We start from the raw sequence: 16253 nt of genomic DNA on the forward strand, positions 1-16253 counted from the left end.
TTTAGTTTGAAATTCATCATTTCTTCTGGTTTTTCCTTTAAACAAAGCAACCTTTCGTTTTATTGAAAATAGCATATCTCCCCAATGTAATACTTCCTTTTCTCTTGGAAGTAGAAGGTGGGCAGATAAGGAGAGGAGCAACAAAGTAAACAATGCAAGCAGAAGCTGTGGCTTCCCCATGACTACTGCGTTAAAAAATACTTTTTAAGAAAGGCACAATTTTCAAGAAAAGAGTTCTAGAAATTTAACAAAATCTGTTTTATGTACATGCAAGCAGAAGGCACTCCTAACAAGTATTTCTGATTAAAAACTGTTGGATTTTAAATCAGTCTATGATAAAGGTTTTTAATTCCTATATATATTTATAGCTCAAAAATCTGCTATGAAAAACAGGTTTGTTTTAAATCAGAAGAAGCATTAAAAAAAAAAACTCACAAAGTTCAGAGCATATCAACTTTCAGCTTTCAGTAACTGTGATGGTAAATTTTGCAGCAGTAAATTCTGCCTAAAATTTAAAAGGTGCTCAACATTTCCCTCTGCAAAACATTGCTTTTTCTGCTGGTTTAGGAGTTTCACTTTTCACCAAAGTGAAGTATTACCAAGAGTGCTCAAAAATAGTATTTGAGTCAGGGACCATCCAGTTCTCGGGCTGGGGTCTTACTAACAAACTACAGCTCTTTTTTCTAGCCTTTTGTGAAAGTAGCTCCTGACACTGACCTTCCTCCTCAAACATTTTGCAAAACTTCTTTATTATTCAGATGTAAACATACCTCTACCCTTTCTCTCTCAGATCAGTTATATTCACCCCACCCATCCTAAAGCACATTTCTATCTCTATGAGATGGATAAACCAGATAAATCTTTGAGGGCCTGTTTGTGAGACTCTCTTCTACTGGCTTCAGCAGACTCCTGAGGGCTTTTGATCAGCTAATTCGCAGACCCTGGCAGGACTTTGGCTCCCTCAGGAAGATCATCTGCACCTGCAACCATAGGCTTGTGCTCCAGAGAGAACCTGGGGGAGTCTCCCCCTAACCATGGCAAGGTCACCCCTTCGTTCCTGAAATCCCATGTCCTGATGGCATTTCTGACATTTCCTCTTGCTGTCACAACCAGCTTTCAGAGCAGTGGAGAAAAAAAAAAAAAAAAAGTATCCAGTGAGATGATATCAAATCACAGCAAGATAAAAACTTTGTGGCAGCGATCCAAAGCAAAATGTTACCACCTGCTCGTCTCTGGGCCTGTCATTATGACTTGAAAACCCTCCTGTGTTCCACTGTCAAGCAATTAAGCACTGTGCAGAGTCTGTGACTACTAAAGTACTGCATTTGCTAACTTCCACTAATGATCCGAGTAGAGGAATACAAAGGAGGAAGACGCAGCAGCTCAATCTAATGGCACAAAAGAGCAGGCTGACAGGTTTGGCTCCTTGCCCAGTGTCAGGCTAGCAGCTCACCTTGCACGCCCAGCACCGACATTTTGTTGGGAGCTATATCAAGAACCACAGGTGCGAAGCTGCAGCTGTGCGCACAAACATGCATGCAGATGCACGTCCGTTGCTCCTTAGTGTGGGACTAATAAGCTACTTGGATGTGTATGCAGCCTATTTAGAGAATGACATTTTGAGACGTAAGCAGTGCGCAGAGCACCTGTAGGAACATCAATCATGTATTTCAAGGTGAGTGCTTCCAAGTGCAGCCTGTGAGTGCCTGTGTGTGGAAAACCCAATTTCCCGTCCCACCACCAGAAGTGCTCGCAAAGCACTCACATTTCACAAAGAACTTCCTGCTCTTCACCCAGCTCTTGACAGTGCAGACTGACTTCAGCGACCAACACAGACACAGCAAGGTCCAACCACAGGGACCAAGCCCAGCCAACGAGCTATTTCTCTCCGGCATACCTCCTCCCCACGAGGCTGGGAAGGAGCACCTGCTTGCACCAGGGTGGGAAAGCAGGCTGCAGCCACCGCAGCGGGCAGCAGCCTGGGAGATGAGCCACAAAACCCAAAGCCAGTCCCCATGTCTGCCAGTGGGCTGTGGGTTAGGGTGTTTCCAAAGCCTTACGACATTTGTTTTTCCTTTCACATACAGAAATCTTCATCCCATGGAGAATTTAGACTGCTGCAAGTACTTAAATCTAACTTGAGGACTTCTGCTTTGAACACACTTAAATACTGCTAAGTAAGGGCACAAGACACTGCCCTTACTCAGCTGTCAAAAGGAATTTTAGAAAGCTTTCACCTTTGGGACCAGGTCAAGTAGGACAGAGTCTCATGCCCTGCAAGCTGCATTTATGTTGAAAGTAGGGAAAGGGGTAGTTTGCTGCTGAGTAAGTGCTTGGCCCTAATAGACACTTAAACTTTAACTTGGCACACAGCTAAAATGCAATAGGGATAGGGCAAGCATACAAACGTGGAAGTTGAGACCTAGATGACAACATTCATGATGGATGAGTATGGATGTAGTGGGAAAGAGACAGGAAGGACGGACTACACTCACGACCTCTGTCAATATTCCTCTGAGCACCACTTGGAACCAGCACAAGAATAGATTGCTCTTTATCTGCTCTACAATCCTGTCTATTGCTAAGTAAAGTTTCCAAACAATCAGAATGAAACCACAGATAACCATGAGAGCTGCCTAAAATAAAAAATGATACTTTTATCGTCAGTCTTAGAAACTGTTTGTTAGAATTCTAGTTTTTTAATCTTTAGGGTTCGTATTTTCAGGTCTCGCTCGGCAATCATCATATGAAGATTAAGATTTTATATGAAATGCTGTGTTTTACTTTCTTTTTAAATGCTCCGTGGTTCTGAGAAATCTGGCTTTAGAGAAAAAAAAAAAAAAAAACAAAAAACACTTGCTACTACCATTATGAATGTCCTGATAAAAATGTGGGGGAAAAAAAGACGGAACAGGAAAACTCCCTAGGAAGGGGCAAGACCCTTACAATCCAAGTCAATACATACCCTCTACTTGTCAAAGCTACGCATCCACATAAGCCAGAGAAACATCACCCAAAAGCCCCATGCTGTTCACACCACCCAATGGCAAAAAAGAGGGAAGATAGCTCAAAACTCTCAAGCTGTGCCTAACTTTGCTCCCACCCCTATTCCTCCCAGCAATGTCCTCTAACTACAGTTCTGTAGGAAACAAAACCAAGCAAATACTGAACAAGCAGCAACAAAAATCCATCTTCCATACATCTCAGCAACCTACCTGATATTTTCATTGAGGGTGTAAAGTTCGTTGTTCTGCAAGCCTCCCCCTTTGAACACATTTATCACTGCTGTTTGAACGCTGCCAAAAAAGAAATGAGACAGTACAATATCCATAAATAATAGCTGCCAGTATGATTTAACACAGAGAGCAACGTGAGCTAGCCGCCAAAAGCTGAGTGGTTATAACGAGGTGGAGAGGTTAATTGCACTTAAATACTTCCACTTTTTCTCCCCTGGAAATCATCACTCTTATTTACCTACATCTCTCACGGGAGACAGAGCAGAACCAACCTTAAACTGTGCCTACGGTAAGCAAGGGAAAGTCATTATAGGGACACCGTTCACAAAGAACATGTTCACACAAAACATATCTTCAAAATGAACATTTAGGAGATCTCTGCTAGGTGCTGCAGGCTAGTGGCTACGAGAAGACATAGATTTTTGTCAATATTTGCCAAGCACATCACACTGCATTATCCAGCAATGCTGGCAGGACTAGCTGAGCCACAGCCACCCGGCCTGCAGCATTTGGCAGGATCCTGGCTGTGCTGGAGCACATTCTGCAGCCAGCATCACTTCAGTCAGACACAATTTTAAGCCCTGCTAATGCTTGTAAGGTGTGGCAACAGCTGTTGGAGGATCTTCTAACTAATACTTCTCTGATCGGTGCAAAGGAAGTGATGAAGTGACAGTATACAGGATGGCTTGCCAGGTCTCAAAACTTGCCACACCCAACAAGAGGAGGTGTCATTCTCTTGATAGGCCTTTCCTTTTGTGAGCAAATTATGGCACTTGTACGCTTCACTGACCTCAGGTCACCAACTATGTGGTGCTTTTGCTGGGCTTCTTCTGTGCAACATTATTAAGCTGAGTTAGGTCAGCAAGAGAAAGGGCTCTGCAGAGCACAGAGCTGCTGCAAAGTAGCAGAGGGAAAGCTGAGAACATCCACCTTTGGTAACAGCAGGCCATTAGATCAGCTCAGGACATCTCACGCTTCACCCTACACATCATTTCTCCAGTGGCCATTGCTGCATGACATGCACTGCAGACAGGATTGGACTGTCTGTATGAAATGCTGGCAGAAGTAGAAGCCACAAGCTTAGTACCTGCCCGGAAGAACTGGACTGTAATAAAAGCTTCATAATATGCAAGTAAATTCCTGCTTTGCATTAAGAAACTGACCTCTGTTACATTAATAACAATGTGCTCGCCTAAAAGGTAACGAAAAAAAAGGAACTGTTAACACAGAGCAATTCTGTTTTACTTCAAGACAATACCTCCGAAAAACACTGGCCAAAACCAAGGCTGACTAAAAGCTACTAGGTCTAACTTGTCACCTCTACAGAGGTTTTAAATGCTGTCAAAGCTTGGGCATGTCAGAAACTCATGCATGCTTATAAACAAATAAGCTTGGCCATAAATGTTCTGAAGTACAAAGACCAGCCACGCACAGTCACTACGGAGGGGCTGCTGCACAGAGAGGGCTTGTCATGAGCGGGTGCTGCTCACCTGTTCCACGCCGAGTTGGAGCTGAGCTGCAGAGCCTGCCGGGCTGCCTGGAAACGTGGCAGGTCACTGAGGACAGGGGAGCTCATGAAGCGAGGTCGTGGCCTTCTGAACGAACCCATCTTGTGGAACTGGAGAGCAAAGGATGGAGCTATGGTGAACCCCCCAGTCATAGGGTCAGGTGGAATGGAGCAGGGCTGTTAGAAAGTCTCTCCTCTTGAAGGTCCAAGTGTGAATCTCACTGGCATCAACAAGTCGTCAAATCCAAGGACTCAGCCTGCAACTAACACAAAGAATCAGCCTCAGACTAGCAGTTCACCACCACGTCAGGTTGTGACATGGACTTGCACTGCAAGAATTGAAGCAGTCCTGCGAAGTGAAGAGAAAGGAAAAGAGCAAGACAGAAAAGGGAGGAGTGAAAATATCCTAACAGCAGACTTGGGCAAATCTTCAGGAGCTCCTCAACAGCAGCTCCCTTTCCCATCTTGCCCCTTAAAGAACAACCCAACATAGCCAGCCAGAAAAACAAGCGTGGTCTCTCTTCCCACTTCTATTAGCAGAGGTGCCTAAACTCTTCAGCCAGAGGCACTTTACAAATACCTTTAAATACAATCAGCCGTTTGGCCAGTATAAAACTAGAGAAACTGGAGAGAAAGAAATCTATGTCATCAGAAAGAAGAAAGGGACAAAAGATGAACGACAGAAGAAAAGATGAAAAGACAAACACTATGGTTTTTGAGAAGGGTTGTGCAAGGGAATAAAACCCACTCATTATCAGTCCTTTACCAAAAGATACCGCAAGGAGCTTCTGTGAAAGAGGTCTGACAACCAGATATTTTGAGGGTAAGCAGGACTGTTTTGTTTGTTTAGTTCTCTATAAAACGAGAAGTAGTTGCTGGCCAAATACGAAATACCCGTACTTTCCCCTCTGATCATCATCTCCATATAGATGAATACGTAGCCCCAAGTAAACCACAGAAACAGAACAAGTTAGAATGAACTTGGATAAAAACCACACAAAAACTCTGGCAAAGCTTCTGCACTTCAAAATCTTCCCACTTCAGACGAATACAAGCAGTAGATGCAGCTGGCAGTTTGAAGAATGAAGATGTGGGAGAAAAGAGAGAGACAGAAAAAGAGTTGTGTAACTGAACTGCACATGGAAGATGTAAAGCAAAATCTTCTCTTTTCCACTACATCTTCAGCACAGGGGGGAAAAGAGATACGATCAGCTAAAGGCATGTTGTGTATCTGCATAGTGCTTCTAATTTAGCTAGTGCTCAGCTTCAGAAATTTTTTTTGCACTCCACAAACTGTAATCAACCGTTTTACATGTAAAAGAACAGCTTTCTTCCCACGTGGCCAGGCCAGCCCCATGCTGTGCTGAGCTCACCTCACCACCCCTGCCTCCACATCGCCTCGTTGGTTCTGATCACCCGCTGTGAAGCCCGAGCAAGCCCTCAGCCTGGCCACGGCCACCACAGGCCCCGCCGCTGGGGATGTTACAGGAGAAAACAGAGAGCAAACACCTCACTTGTTAGGCGCTGGAACGTGAGGTACTGTTGTTCTTGGTATTATTCAAGAAATAAATACACTTGTTATCCCCCACAAGCTGACTACGGTTTGGGTAGAAGTTTAGACAACTCTTTGCTGTCTCACAAGATGACAAAGCCCAGACAGACTTTCATGAAGAAAACAGAGCCCTGACAGGTGTTGCTTGAAAGGGCAGCAAGCTGCAGACTTGGTGGATGCTCTCTTCCAATTAGAAAAACAAACAACAGCAACAAGAAACCCACCATAACGTCTACAGACTAAGAACAAATATAAAATAATACAACTAAATCAGCACCGCCTTCTGTGTGCATTTTGAAATAATATTCAGTTCATTTCACATTGCCTACACATTTTCAATCTGCTAGCAATGTCTCTATTGGCAATTCTAACCACATCAGAAATTGTCAGAGGAAAAAAGCTACAGCACCTTGGAGAGCCGAGGGCAGACTTCTCTCATAACTCACCAAGAGGTGACTGGGAGGCAAAGAGTCACTGTAAGGGATGCTTCTGTTGCAAAACAAGTAATCGTGCCAGTATTTGTCATCTTGAAGTCCCAAAGCTGACAGCGTGAAGAGCTGAAAGAGTGGCAGCTGACTTCTCCCAGCAGTGCAGTAAAATTTCTATTTCAATCATTTTTTATACAGGGAAAACAGCATATATATTTTCAGAGCTGTATAGTAAGATATTTGTTACTTTAGACCAGGCATAGACATTTAGCAGGGCTAGAAAGCAGTGGTTAAGATGCCTGTGTTAGCCCTCAATCCTCCTCTCACTACTCCAGAGGCTGTAACTGCATACAAGCACCCTTATCCCCAGCAATGAAAGCATTTTATAAAGCTGCCTTTCTATTAATTTCAGTTAGACTAAGTTGCAAGGTTGCAAGTTTAAATTCAGAAGTGTAAATCAGGAGAACAGACCTCGTGCCTAAACATACAGATATTTAACTTCTGCACAGGAAATTCTTTGGCACATCTGTGCAGAGGTGAAACAATGCCATCACGAAGGTCTCTCCTGAGCTTGGTCTATGGATTTACGAGACTGACTCCACAACAGCAAAACACGGGGCCCCCCGACAAATTTCCTGAACACTTCTTACCAAGGGAACGTGCTTGCCTCTGCTCACGGAAACATACACGTTGTTTTCCTTAACCTCTGCTAAAGTCACCCGGACAGATAATAACAAGCTCTTGTCTGTGAGGAGCAGATAAGACGTCCCTCTTCCCCATTTTTCTCCCAGCCTCGCAGTTTGCAATCCCGTGTTACTGTCAAGTCAGCTTTATTTCAGTTTCTCATCAGGAATGTAAGAAAAAATCTTCAGCATTAGGCCAGATCCAAAGTCTGAATTTAATTTCTTCAGGATTCAAAGATACAAATCTATCTTACCTAAAATGGCAACTGTTAGATAGCAGGCATAGTAAACTGTTCCTCTGGATGCCAGCTAGCCAAATGGTATCCAAATATAACTGACAGTCCTGTTACCAGAACTGAAATGCCAAGGTCTGTGAGAAGAACTGTCCTCTCCCCATGCCCAGAGCCTGCCTGAACTATTTTCAGAACTTCCTAAAGCCAGAGGTAAGAGAGTGCTTACTAGAAAACAGACTTTTGGCACAACATGTTTGCATTTTGCAGGCATCTGAACATACAACAAAGCCCCCGAACCAGACCCCAGCCTCAAGTAGCTTCTCTGCAATCGCTGCAGAAGTACTCCATCGCCCGCCCACGCTTCCATCAGACCAGATTTTCCTTTCTCAGCAACTAGTTTCCACTCAAAGTTTTCCCAAGAACAAGGCACCCTTGTAAATGCTGCTTCATTTTTGCAGGGAAGTTCCATTAGCAGTTTGTTGGTAACGTCCGTGTTGTGCATTCAATAGTTTGTTGGGTTTTTTCTTCCTTTTTGCTGAGAGAAAACTTGCCTTGTGGCAAGTGAAGCATTAATGCAGGTTAGCAATAAGCTCTTGTGGTATTTGGGCTATTTCATCTAGTGGGAATGAACATTATTGGGCAAAGTGCTAAGTACATCAAGGAAAAATTGTCCTCTCCAGTTTGCCCTGAAAACTCTCAAAGAATTATGCAAAAATATTCAGAAACGGTTATTGTTCTCCTAGAGGCCTTCAGTCCAAACTCCCTCACATCTCCTCTTCCCAAGATTAAAGTGGTTTAGAAGATTATAAAATAAAACCTGCATCTAATAATCACGGTCCTACTATTTATCTACCACAGAACTAGAAAAAGCTTTAGAGATGCAATTATTAAAGAAGAAGAAGAGAGAAGGGAGACACCAGGATCACTTCCACTGTGAGAAAGGAGACACCAGGATGCCAGTTGTTGTAGCCACCAAGCAGCACTACCTCTCACCACTGATTATAAAAGGCACAAAAACCTGGAGACAAAAGTGCAGCGACTGTGTAAGAGACACAAACGTACCAAGATAACCTCTCACTGCCACATGCCCCAGCTGCTGGGGCAGCACTTCAGGTGGCATCAGGGCATTTCAGACTGCTTGCCAGCTGATAAGGGATTCCCCACTCTCCTCCTCTCACTCAATGATCCTGAAAGTCTTTTTTGGCAAGGAGTTTGTCGTAAATCAGAGAAAGATGTATTGCTCTTCCTTCTCTTCCAGCTGTCCTACCCCTGGTCTCTTTTTCACTTATCTGTGATTGTCAGCTCAAAACTCAGCTATCAAAACCCGCTAGATCTCTAACAAGGCAGATGTCAACTGTGTAAAACCCAGGTCTTGGAGTGAGCAAATAACTCAGAGCTGGATGTCAGTGTTCAAAACTGAGGGAGAGAGCAGGACTATGAGGCAATCTGACAACAATGTAATTTTATCCACTTTTAATTCATCACATCTGAGTAAACACTTTGAGAATTAATTTGAATCTTTCAATAGAGGAATCAAACAAGGAGACAAATCTTTTTCCAACACACACACTCACACAGATAGATATAGACATATATAAAAACATTAGTCATCAAACTAGGAATTTTTGTAATTTGTTTCCTGCTAGCCATGAAAACAAACAGAGAAATCATTTTTAAAAAGTTTAATGAAAAGACTTTTTCCTTCCAACAGACCAAAACACCAGTGTCTGTCTGGAGGAAAAGCAAGATCAGGCAATACACCTAGTTCTCTCTCTAACCAAAAAAAAGTATAACCCAAAGAATAGGTTGGCAGCGCTTCCTCCAAATTATGAATCTTCTTGGTAATCCTGGGCCAAAGAACCAAAAGCCCCTGGTAACCAAGACTTAACAAAGGAACAGGCCATTTTAAATTTCCTTTGATGCCTTCTCTGCAGTTCTTAGAGCAACAGCCGCTAATGGAAGTGATGGGACAGCAAGAACTACAACTCTTCTTTTTCTTAGAGGGTAACTTGCACCAATGCTACTTCACATTCACACCAAAAAGCCGCAGGTCGAAACCAGATGGCAAGGGAGGGAAGGGGAGAGGGGGGAATTACAGGAGGCTCTATTCATCCAAAGAAGCATTTCCCAGATCTCCTGAAATACCGCAACAAAGGATGAGGGGTTATCCGGGTATAAGTGATGTCGTGCCATTTGAATTTTTTTAATGGTAGAAAACTCGCCCCCTTCATGAAGAAAGGTAGAGGTTCGCCCATTTTCTTCTCCTTTATACGCTTTGTGCAATTGCGACATTGATGGCCTATGAGTCTGGATACTGCAACATGTGCCAGAATTTTTTGTAATGACTTTGGGCATGGAAGAAGCATAATTTTAAGAAAAATCTGCCCATATTAGACCTAAAGATCCATCATGAGCAGTTTCACCCCACTTCAGACACAAAAATACACAGAAGAGTATCTAGATTCTTATTAGCTGCTTCTCCCTCCAGCCCCACAAATCCTTAACAAACTATGTGATTGGCAAAATCCTTTTTTCAGTTCAACTGACAACATCTCAGGACAACATTACTTCTGACAAAAATCCCTCATTTATTTGTTACACAGCCATAGTGAGAAGTGGAAAAGCAGGGCACAACCTGTAACTTCAAGGCTTTTAATTCGTCACAACTACACACACACATGCATGAACTTAGAAACTAAGAACTAAGAAAACAGACAGCATTTGCTACCGTTAAATCTGCAACACATTTGGTTCCTCTTAGAGCCCCCAGTTGCTCAGATTCTTAATTTAAAAAAAAAAAAAAGTCTTGCTTTTCAGAAAGAGAGATGATCAAATCAAGATTTACTCCATAACTAACAAATTTCCTTCTGGACAGCACTGATCAGAAGATGTATCTTATATGTGTCAGAGGTTACTAAGAGTCTAAAAATTTGTTTGAAGGCAGGCTGGGTCCCAGTCTCAAGGCACAGTCTTTCCTACATCCTCAGCATGCCTTTACGCCTTTGGAAATCTGATTCATGAAAATGTTAGTGCTTAACCCACAGCCCATCAAAAGCAATAAGAATCTAAATGTTGGCGTTCGTGTTTTGGATCAATTCCAAAACAACAAGGCAAAGTGTGGATAATTTGTCATATTAGCAGCCCCTCACATACGCAGCAAAGTATCGTCAGATGTGCTCATGCCAGCAGTGGGAGCACAGCCCCTGCTAAGAGACATTCCCAGTTCAGAGAGGTAAATGGAAGGGTGCAAGGCCAGCCTTCAGGTATGGCAATCTCGTCAGCAGGACTGACTCCAGTTACAGCCTTTAGAAGACAGCTTTTTTCCACCCATATGTTAATGCTACCTGTTTCTGAGATCCCAGTGCCAAGCCCAGCTCAGAACTTCACCAAGCAGAAACTCTGTCGTTAAGCTGTGATCGAGGATCGCAGACCGCAGGCACACTCGGGGCGGGAAGAAGCCAAGTGCTCCACCAGCATCTCACCGGGCTGTGCCCGAGCTGCTGTCCCGCAGGGAGCACCGGTCGGTTCCTCAAGCTCTCGGAGCACACTCCACGCCAGCTGGCAAAGGCAGGACCTCAGCCAGCCAAAGCGCACTACCTGCAGCCCCAGCGCACGGCCTCGCAGCCCCGGCTGGCCCCAGTGCGCGCAGTGCCAAGCGCCGCGGGGATGCCTGCCCGCCCCACGCCGCGCCATGGGAAAGCCCCGAGGCAGCCCAGGCAGGCTCAGCCCCGGGTGGATGGGTCACTCAGCCCTGCAAAACGCTCCTTTCATCGAGAGCTCTAGGAGGATTATTAATAAGGAGAGTAAAAATCATTATCTCCATTTTCTGGCTGAGGAAATGAAGCTGCAAAGCCAGTGAAATGACTCACCCAGGTCTTCCACCTCCCAAGCCAGGATCCTATTCACCAAAAAAACATATACCTCTAAGCTCCTTTAATGAAACTTTTCAAAGGATTCCACACTGTTGTAAAGAACGAGGAATCACCTGATCTACCTCTTCTTTCTGCAGCTGGCTCTATACCAAAAGGTGTCAATTTTTAATTTATTTTTTTTTTTCTGCTGGGCCACCCACCATGAAGGCAGCAACTTGGTGCCCTATAAAGAGTCTGGAGGTGTTCTACTGTGCTCACCTATCCTTAATTAACCCTGATAGATTTTAAGTATGGAGATAAAGTATGTTAAAAAAAAATAAATAAAAGTGGCAACTGCAGAATATGGGAATACACCCCTCCCAATAGTTTGTTGACCTCTGGTATGTACCCATGTAGCCGCAATTTTGTTGCTACTCTTTAACTGCCCAAAACAAGATCTCCCTTTCCCTATCCTCCTATTACACACCCACCTCTCACAAATGAGCCCAGGGTCCCTGCCTCCTTCTGCGTATTTCCTTCCTCCAACTGGAGCCACATCATGCCGTTTTTCATTACATATCCCAAACAAATTCCCTAACAGAAAGACCTCTCTAACTTGGCTTTGGTACCAGAGCCATGTAGCATTTGAAAAGAAACTCCGTGGTTTCCACTTAGTTGTGCTTTGAGTTCTTGAGGTTAAAGCAAACCTGAAACTCAAAGTGAAACTCTGGTTAGAGTGAAGGAAATATATGAGAAGAGGAGGGGGAAAAACCTTTGCTTAGAGCCCACCACAGTCTGAGAAGCTCCTCTGTAATTCAGAGACCATTGCAGCCCCTTTAGAGTTGATGGACTGTTAGAAATAAAACAAATTCAAATCTATACAAACGATAGTACAATTTCTTACAAAAATATATATGAAAACAGGACTGGCACAGAACAAGCCAGTATAACGTGAACTAAAGAGATCAAGTCATAGGAAAGAACTTACAGAAAAAGAAGCATCTTATAACATAGGAGTAGCATTTAGGACAACAAAGGTACTTAGTTCTCTATCACAGGTTTTCTGTATTATCTTAGAAACCTTAGTTAATTCTTTGAACTCACATTCGGAAATGGAGAAAATTGTTAAGGCTGTTAAAAGGCTCCACATATTCATAAAACGCTTTGAAATGCTTGGGTGGAAAATAGAAAAGAACACCTCATAAGAATCACTTAGCTGATCAGTGTGAAGTTAGATACAAATTTGAATTAGATGCATGAACAAGTGACTTAATCTGGTTGAAAACTATTGTACTCCCCGTGGAAGTAACAACCATGCCAAAGACCTAGCTAGGGAAGGCAAGAAGCAGAAATGTAGCAGTTTCAGAATGATAAAACTGATGGACTGAATTGGGACTGAAAAAATCCACTCATGTGTTTCGTTAAATAAGAACCACATCCACAAGAGAGGAGGAAGGGATAAGAGGGAACAAATGGAGATGTATCACCATTTCCTGATCAACGGAAAGGTTATCTGCATCCCTCTGCAGAGCTTCACCCATAACGATGTAGCCAGCTTCCAACACAAGAGTTAAATTCACCATTGTTTTTTCTCCAGTTCTATACTATATATATTACTCATGCTATTACACTCTAAAAAACATAACCGATTTAATAGGAAAATAGTACTCCAAGTTGCTCAGTCCCCAAAGCTGCCTGCAAGTTCAATGGCCTGTTTTATTGCTAGGCCTAGAAGCCTTAAACTCTGCTGATTACCAGAATGACTTTTAATGAGCACAGCTACACTGGAACAAGCAACAGCATGAAAACATTTATACCAGGAAAAAAGGATGACACACACATAAATAGTTATTTCCTTCCACTGTCGGGAATAGCATTTGGTGGATGCACTAGTAAGTGCATCCCTCCTGGAGCACAGCAGGCCAGGAATGTATCACTTGAATGACAACAGTATGAGCAAGCTATCAGGCTTTTTGCTGTAGAAAAGGCTTTAAGATTGAATTGACAAATGTGTTTTCAAACCTAGAAATTAACTTTTAGCAGCTTCAACCTGTTTCCAATAACTCCCCAGTAGCATCTGCTGCAAAAATCAGGAAATACTTGTATTAACTATTTCAAAACAAACTACAAAGTACATTGGCAGTCTGTAGAGACTATAGCAGTTTTGCTCACCATATGGAGAAGCTTTGGGCTGTTGTGGGAATGAAAAATGTAGCTGTTCAACAAATAAACTGTTCATATTCACCAGTTACATGAGCAGCAGAACTAAAACAGGCCTGATCTCCCACATCACGCTCCCTCCTGGGTTTCACATGTGCAGGAGGGGATAACCCTCCCCGGAGCCCTTCCTTCAGCACAGGCTCTAAAAACACTTTCACAAAGCTCAGAGGAACATTATCCTTTTAGACTTTTCCTTCTTTGGTCAAACGCAGCAAAATTCAGTAATTCATAAAGTTACTAGAGGAGAACAGACAAAGGAGAGCCACAGCAATGCTTTCCTAAAGACACCAAGCAGAAGGTCACTCATTTTGAAAAGATGAGGCGGAGGGGAGAACACAGGTTCTCAGGGGAAGCAAAAAGTTGTATCAGTCTAAATGTAATGGCATGTTTAATTTTCTAGGAATGTTAATCAGGAAGCTGGCAAGATACACCTCTTTAAGACCAAACAAAACATCAGCAACTGCAATTACTTTAGGAACTGTCTATGCTGCTAGTAGAATGACAATCTATCTTCCCCGTGCTTTCTTGCACTTCATGCTTTTTCCTTTTTTTTTCTTTTTTTTTTTTCCAGAGTTCCTACTGTTGTTATTAGAAACAGAAGTACACCCCATATTTTTAACCCTAGGACTACAAAACACGGCAGTCAAGTAGCCTGATTTCACATTATAGCCCACCCTCAGCCAGGTCTTGTATCACACGGCTTTTGCAAAAATCTTCAGCACAATCTTCCTTCCTCTGAGTTACACTTAGCCCTATCTCACGGAGTAAGAATGGGTTGTTACGCCCTACTGAATAAGCCCTGGAACCCAGAACATAGTTAGTCAATGTATATTTATGCTTGAATTCACATCAGCAGAAACAGTGGATACAAAAGGCCATACATTACAGAAAGAGAGAGAGAGAGAGAGAGAGAGAGAAATGGGGGGAAATAAAGAACACAAAAACTACAGATGCCTAGAAAATGAGTTTTAAAAGATACCCTTCCAGAGCGTATTTGCCTGCTATATCTAAGCCTTTGATGATCTATTCAAGTCCCATCCCTCCATTCTTTCCAGAAGAATGGAAGCTACATCTATTTATTTCTCAAATAAAATGCCATCTGTCTCACCTATTCTGTGTCTTTCATTGCTGGAAATTCTTCCAGAAGGAACTGAGGAGTCGGTAGATGCTACCTGTGCTCCAGCTGAGCTTTAAAAGTGAACCTTGGAAGTCTTATCAGAGTCTGAGCTGACATCAAACAGTCCATAAACATACTGCATGAAAATAATTACAGAGAATTTTATCTTGAAGGCTGAAGACAAATGTGATACACAGCTAAACTGTCACCTGAAGTCTGCTGTAAAACTACGAGAAGGAAACACTACTAAACTGACATAGAAAAAAAAGATTTCAATACGGGCTTGTGTGCTTGAACTCCCCTGCCCACCTTCGGCACTGCAGTCCCATCAGTGCAACGTGCCATACCTGACCGGACAGCTATTTCAATCAGAGATTCAGAACAGCCCCATTATAGACAAATACAGAATAATCCACCTCTAGAAAGGTTTCTCCCAAGCTTTACCTGCTGCTTCACAAAAAGCAGCTGATTTTTGACTCAAGCCCAAGCGTTTTCCTCCCTCCACTACGTTATCAAAGTGCATGGCACTAAAATCTTAGCAACAATGCCATATGTTGACTATGAACTGCGTATCATGAGCATACCTTGTCTTGGATTACTGTGAAATTTTCATTTACATGGGCTGTTAAGTCTGCTTTTTCTTGTGTTTTGGAACACAAAATAATTGTATTTACATCCTTCAGTTTAGTGATTTGGTTGCACTTTTAAGGTGATGATTCTCCTGCACGTTACAGCTGAACAAAAAGTCGCAGACCTGCTGCGGGAATCCTTGAGCGCTCTGCACCCTGTGTGACAAGTCAGTCAATCATAGTGGTCTCTCCTGGCTGTGAGACATACAAATAGCATTAATAAAAGAAATTGAATCTAATGAGCAAAAAAAGAAAGCAAAGTGCTTTTGCATCACAGTTCTCTACTTACCAACACAGCAATGGCATTAGATTTGGGTTACTGCCACAGATCGTATTCTCGAACCTAACATCTTTCACATGGCTGCAAAATAGCTGGCATATCTTACTGTACATATTTTCAGCTCTAGGTCATTTTTTGTTGCCAAAGCACTCACAAAGTTCTTCACAGGGGTCAGAGGACAGGACTTTACCCCTAGCTAGGTGGCTTCCGAGTTTAAGGAAAGCCGTTTTATCAGGACAGCACAGCGTCTTGTCTCCCATGGTCTGTCTGTACCATTAGGGACTACTGCACAGTTGGACTGTAGCTTCTGTTTTAGAAAAACAAAACAAGACAATACTACATAGCCTACACATCAGCTTCTGTATCTAGGACATGCTGCCTCACCGTGAAATAAGAGCTATGGGTGTATACTTCAAATATGCATGCACACAGCGCTGTATGAAAGATGTAAACAGCTCTTGCACTCTGATCCAGGTACCTTCGAGTTCTGCATAACTGAAACCTCTCATACCACAGA

The 16253-nt window shown here is 42.9% G+C and overlaps 1 protein-coding gene across 2 annotated transcripts in view; it reads right to left on the reverse strand.

Moving 5' to 3' along the window:
- LOC310900068 (V(D)J recombination-activating protein 1) overlaps positions 1 to 16253 on the reverse strand; it is a 112910-nt gene that overhangs the window by 70055 nt on the left and 26602 nt on the right. Inside the window, exons 7-9 of one of the 2 annotated variants that reach the window (XM_083837382.1) lie at positions 15412 to 15651; positions 4727 to 5006; positions 3216 to 3296 (exon numbers count right to left, since the gene is read on the reverse strand). In XM_083837382.1, the coding sequence (XP_083693508.1) occupies positions 3216 to 3296; positions 4727 to 4896 (251 nt within the window). In that variant the 5' untranslated portion in view covers positions 4897 to 5006; positions 15412 to 15651. The remainder of the gene's footprint in view (positions 1 to 3215; positions 3297 to 4726; positions 5007 to 15411; positions 15652 to 16253) is intronic. The other variant, XM_083837383.1, reaches the window with a different exon arrangement.

This window comes from Anser anser, assembly GCF_964211835.1.
Source record: "Anser anser genome assembly, chromosome: 5".
NCBI classification, from domain to species: domain Eukaryota; kingdom Metazoa; phylum Chordata; class Aves; order Anseriformes; family Anatidae; genus Anser; species Anser anser.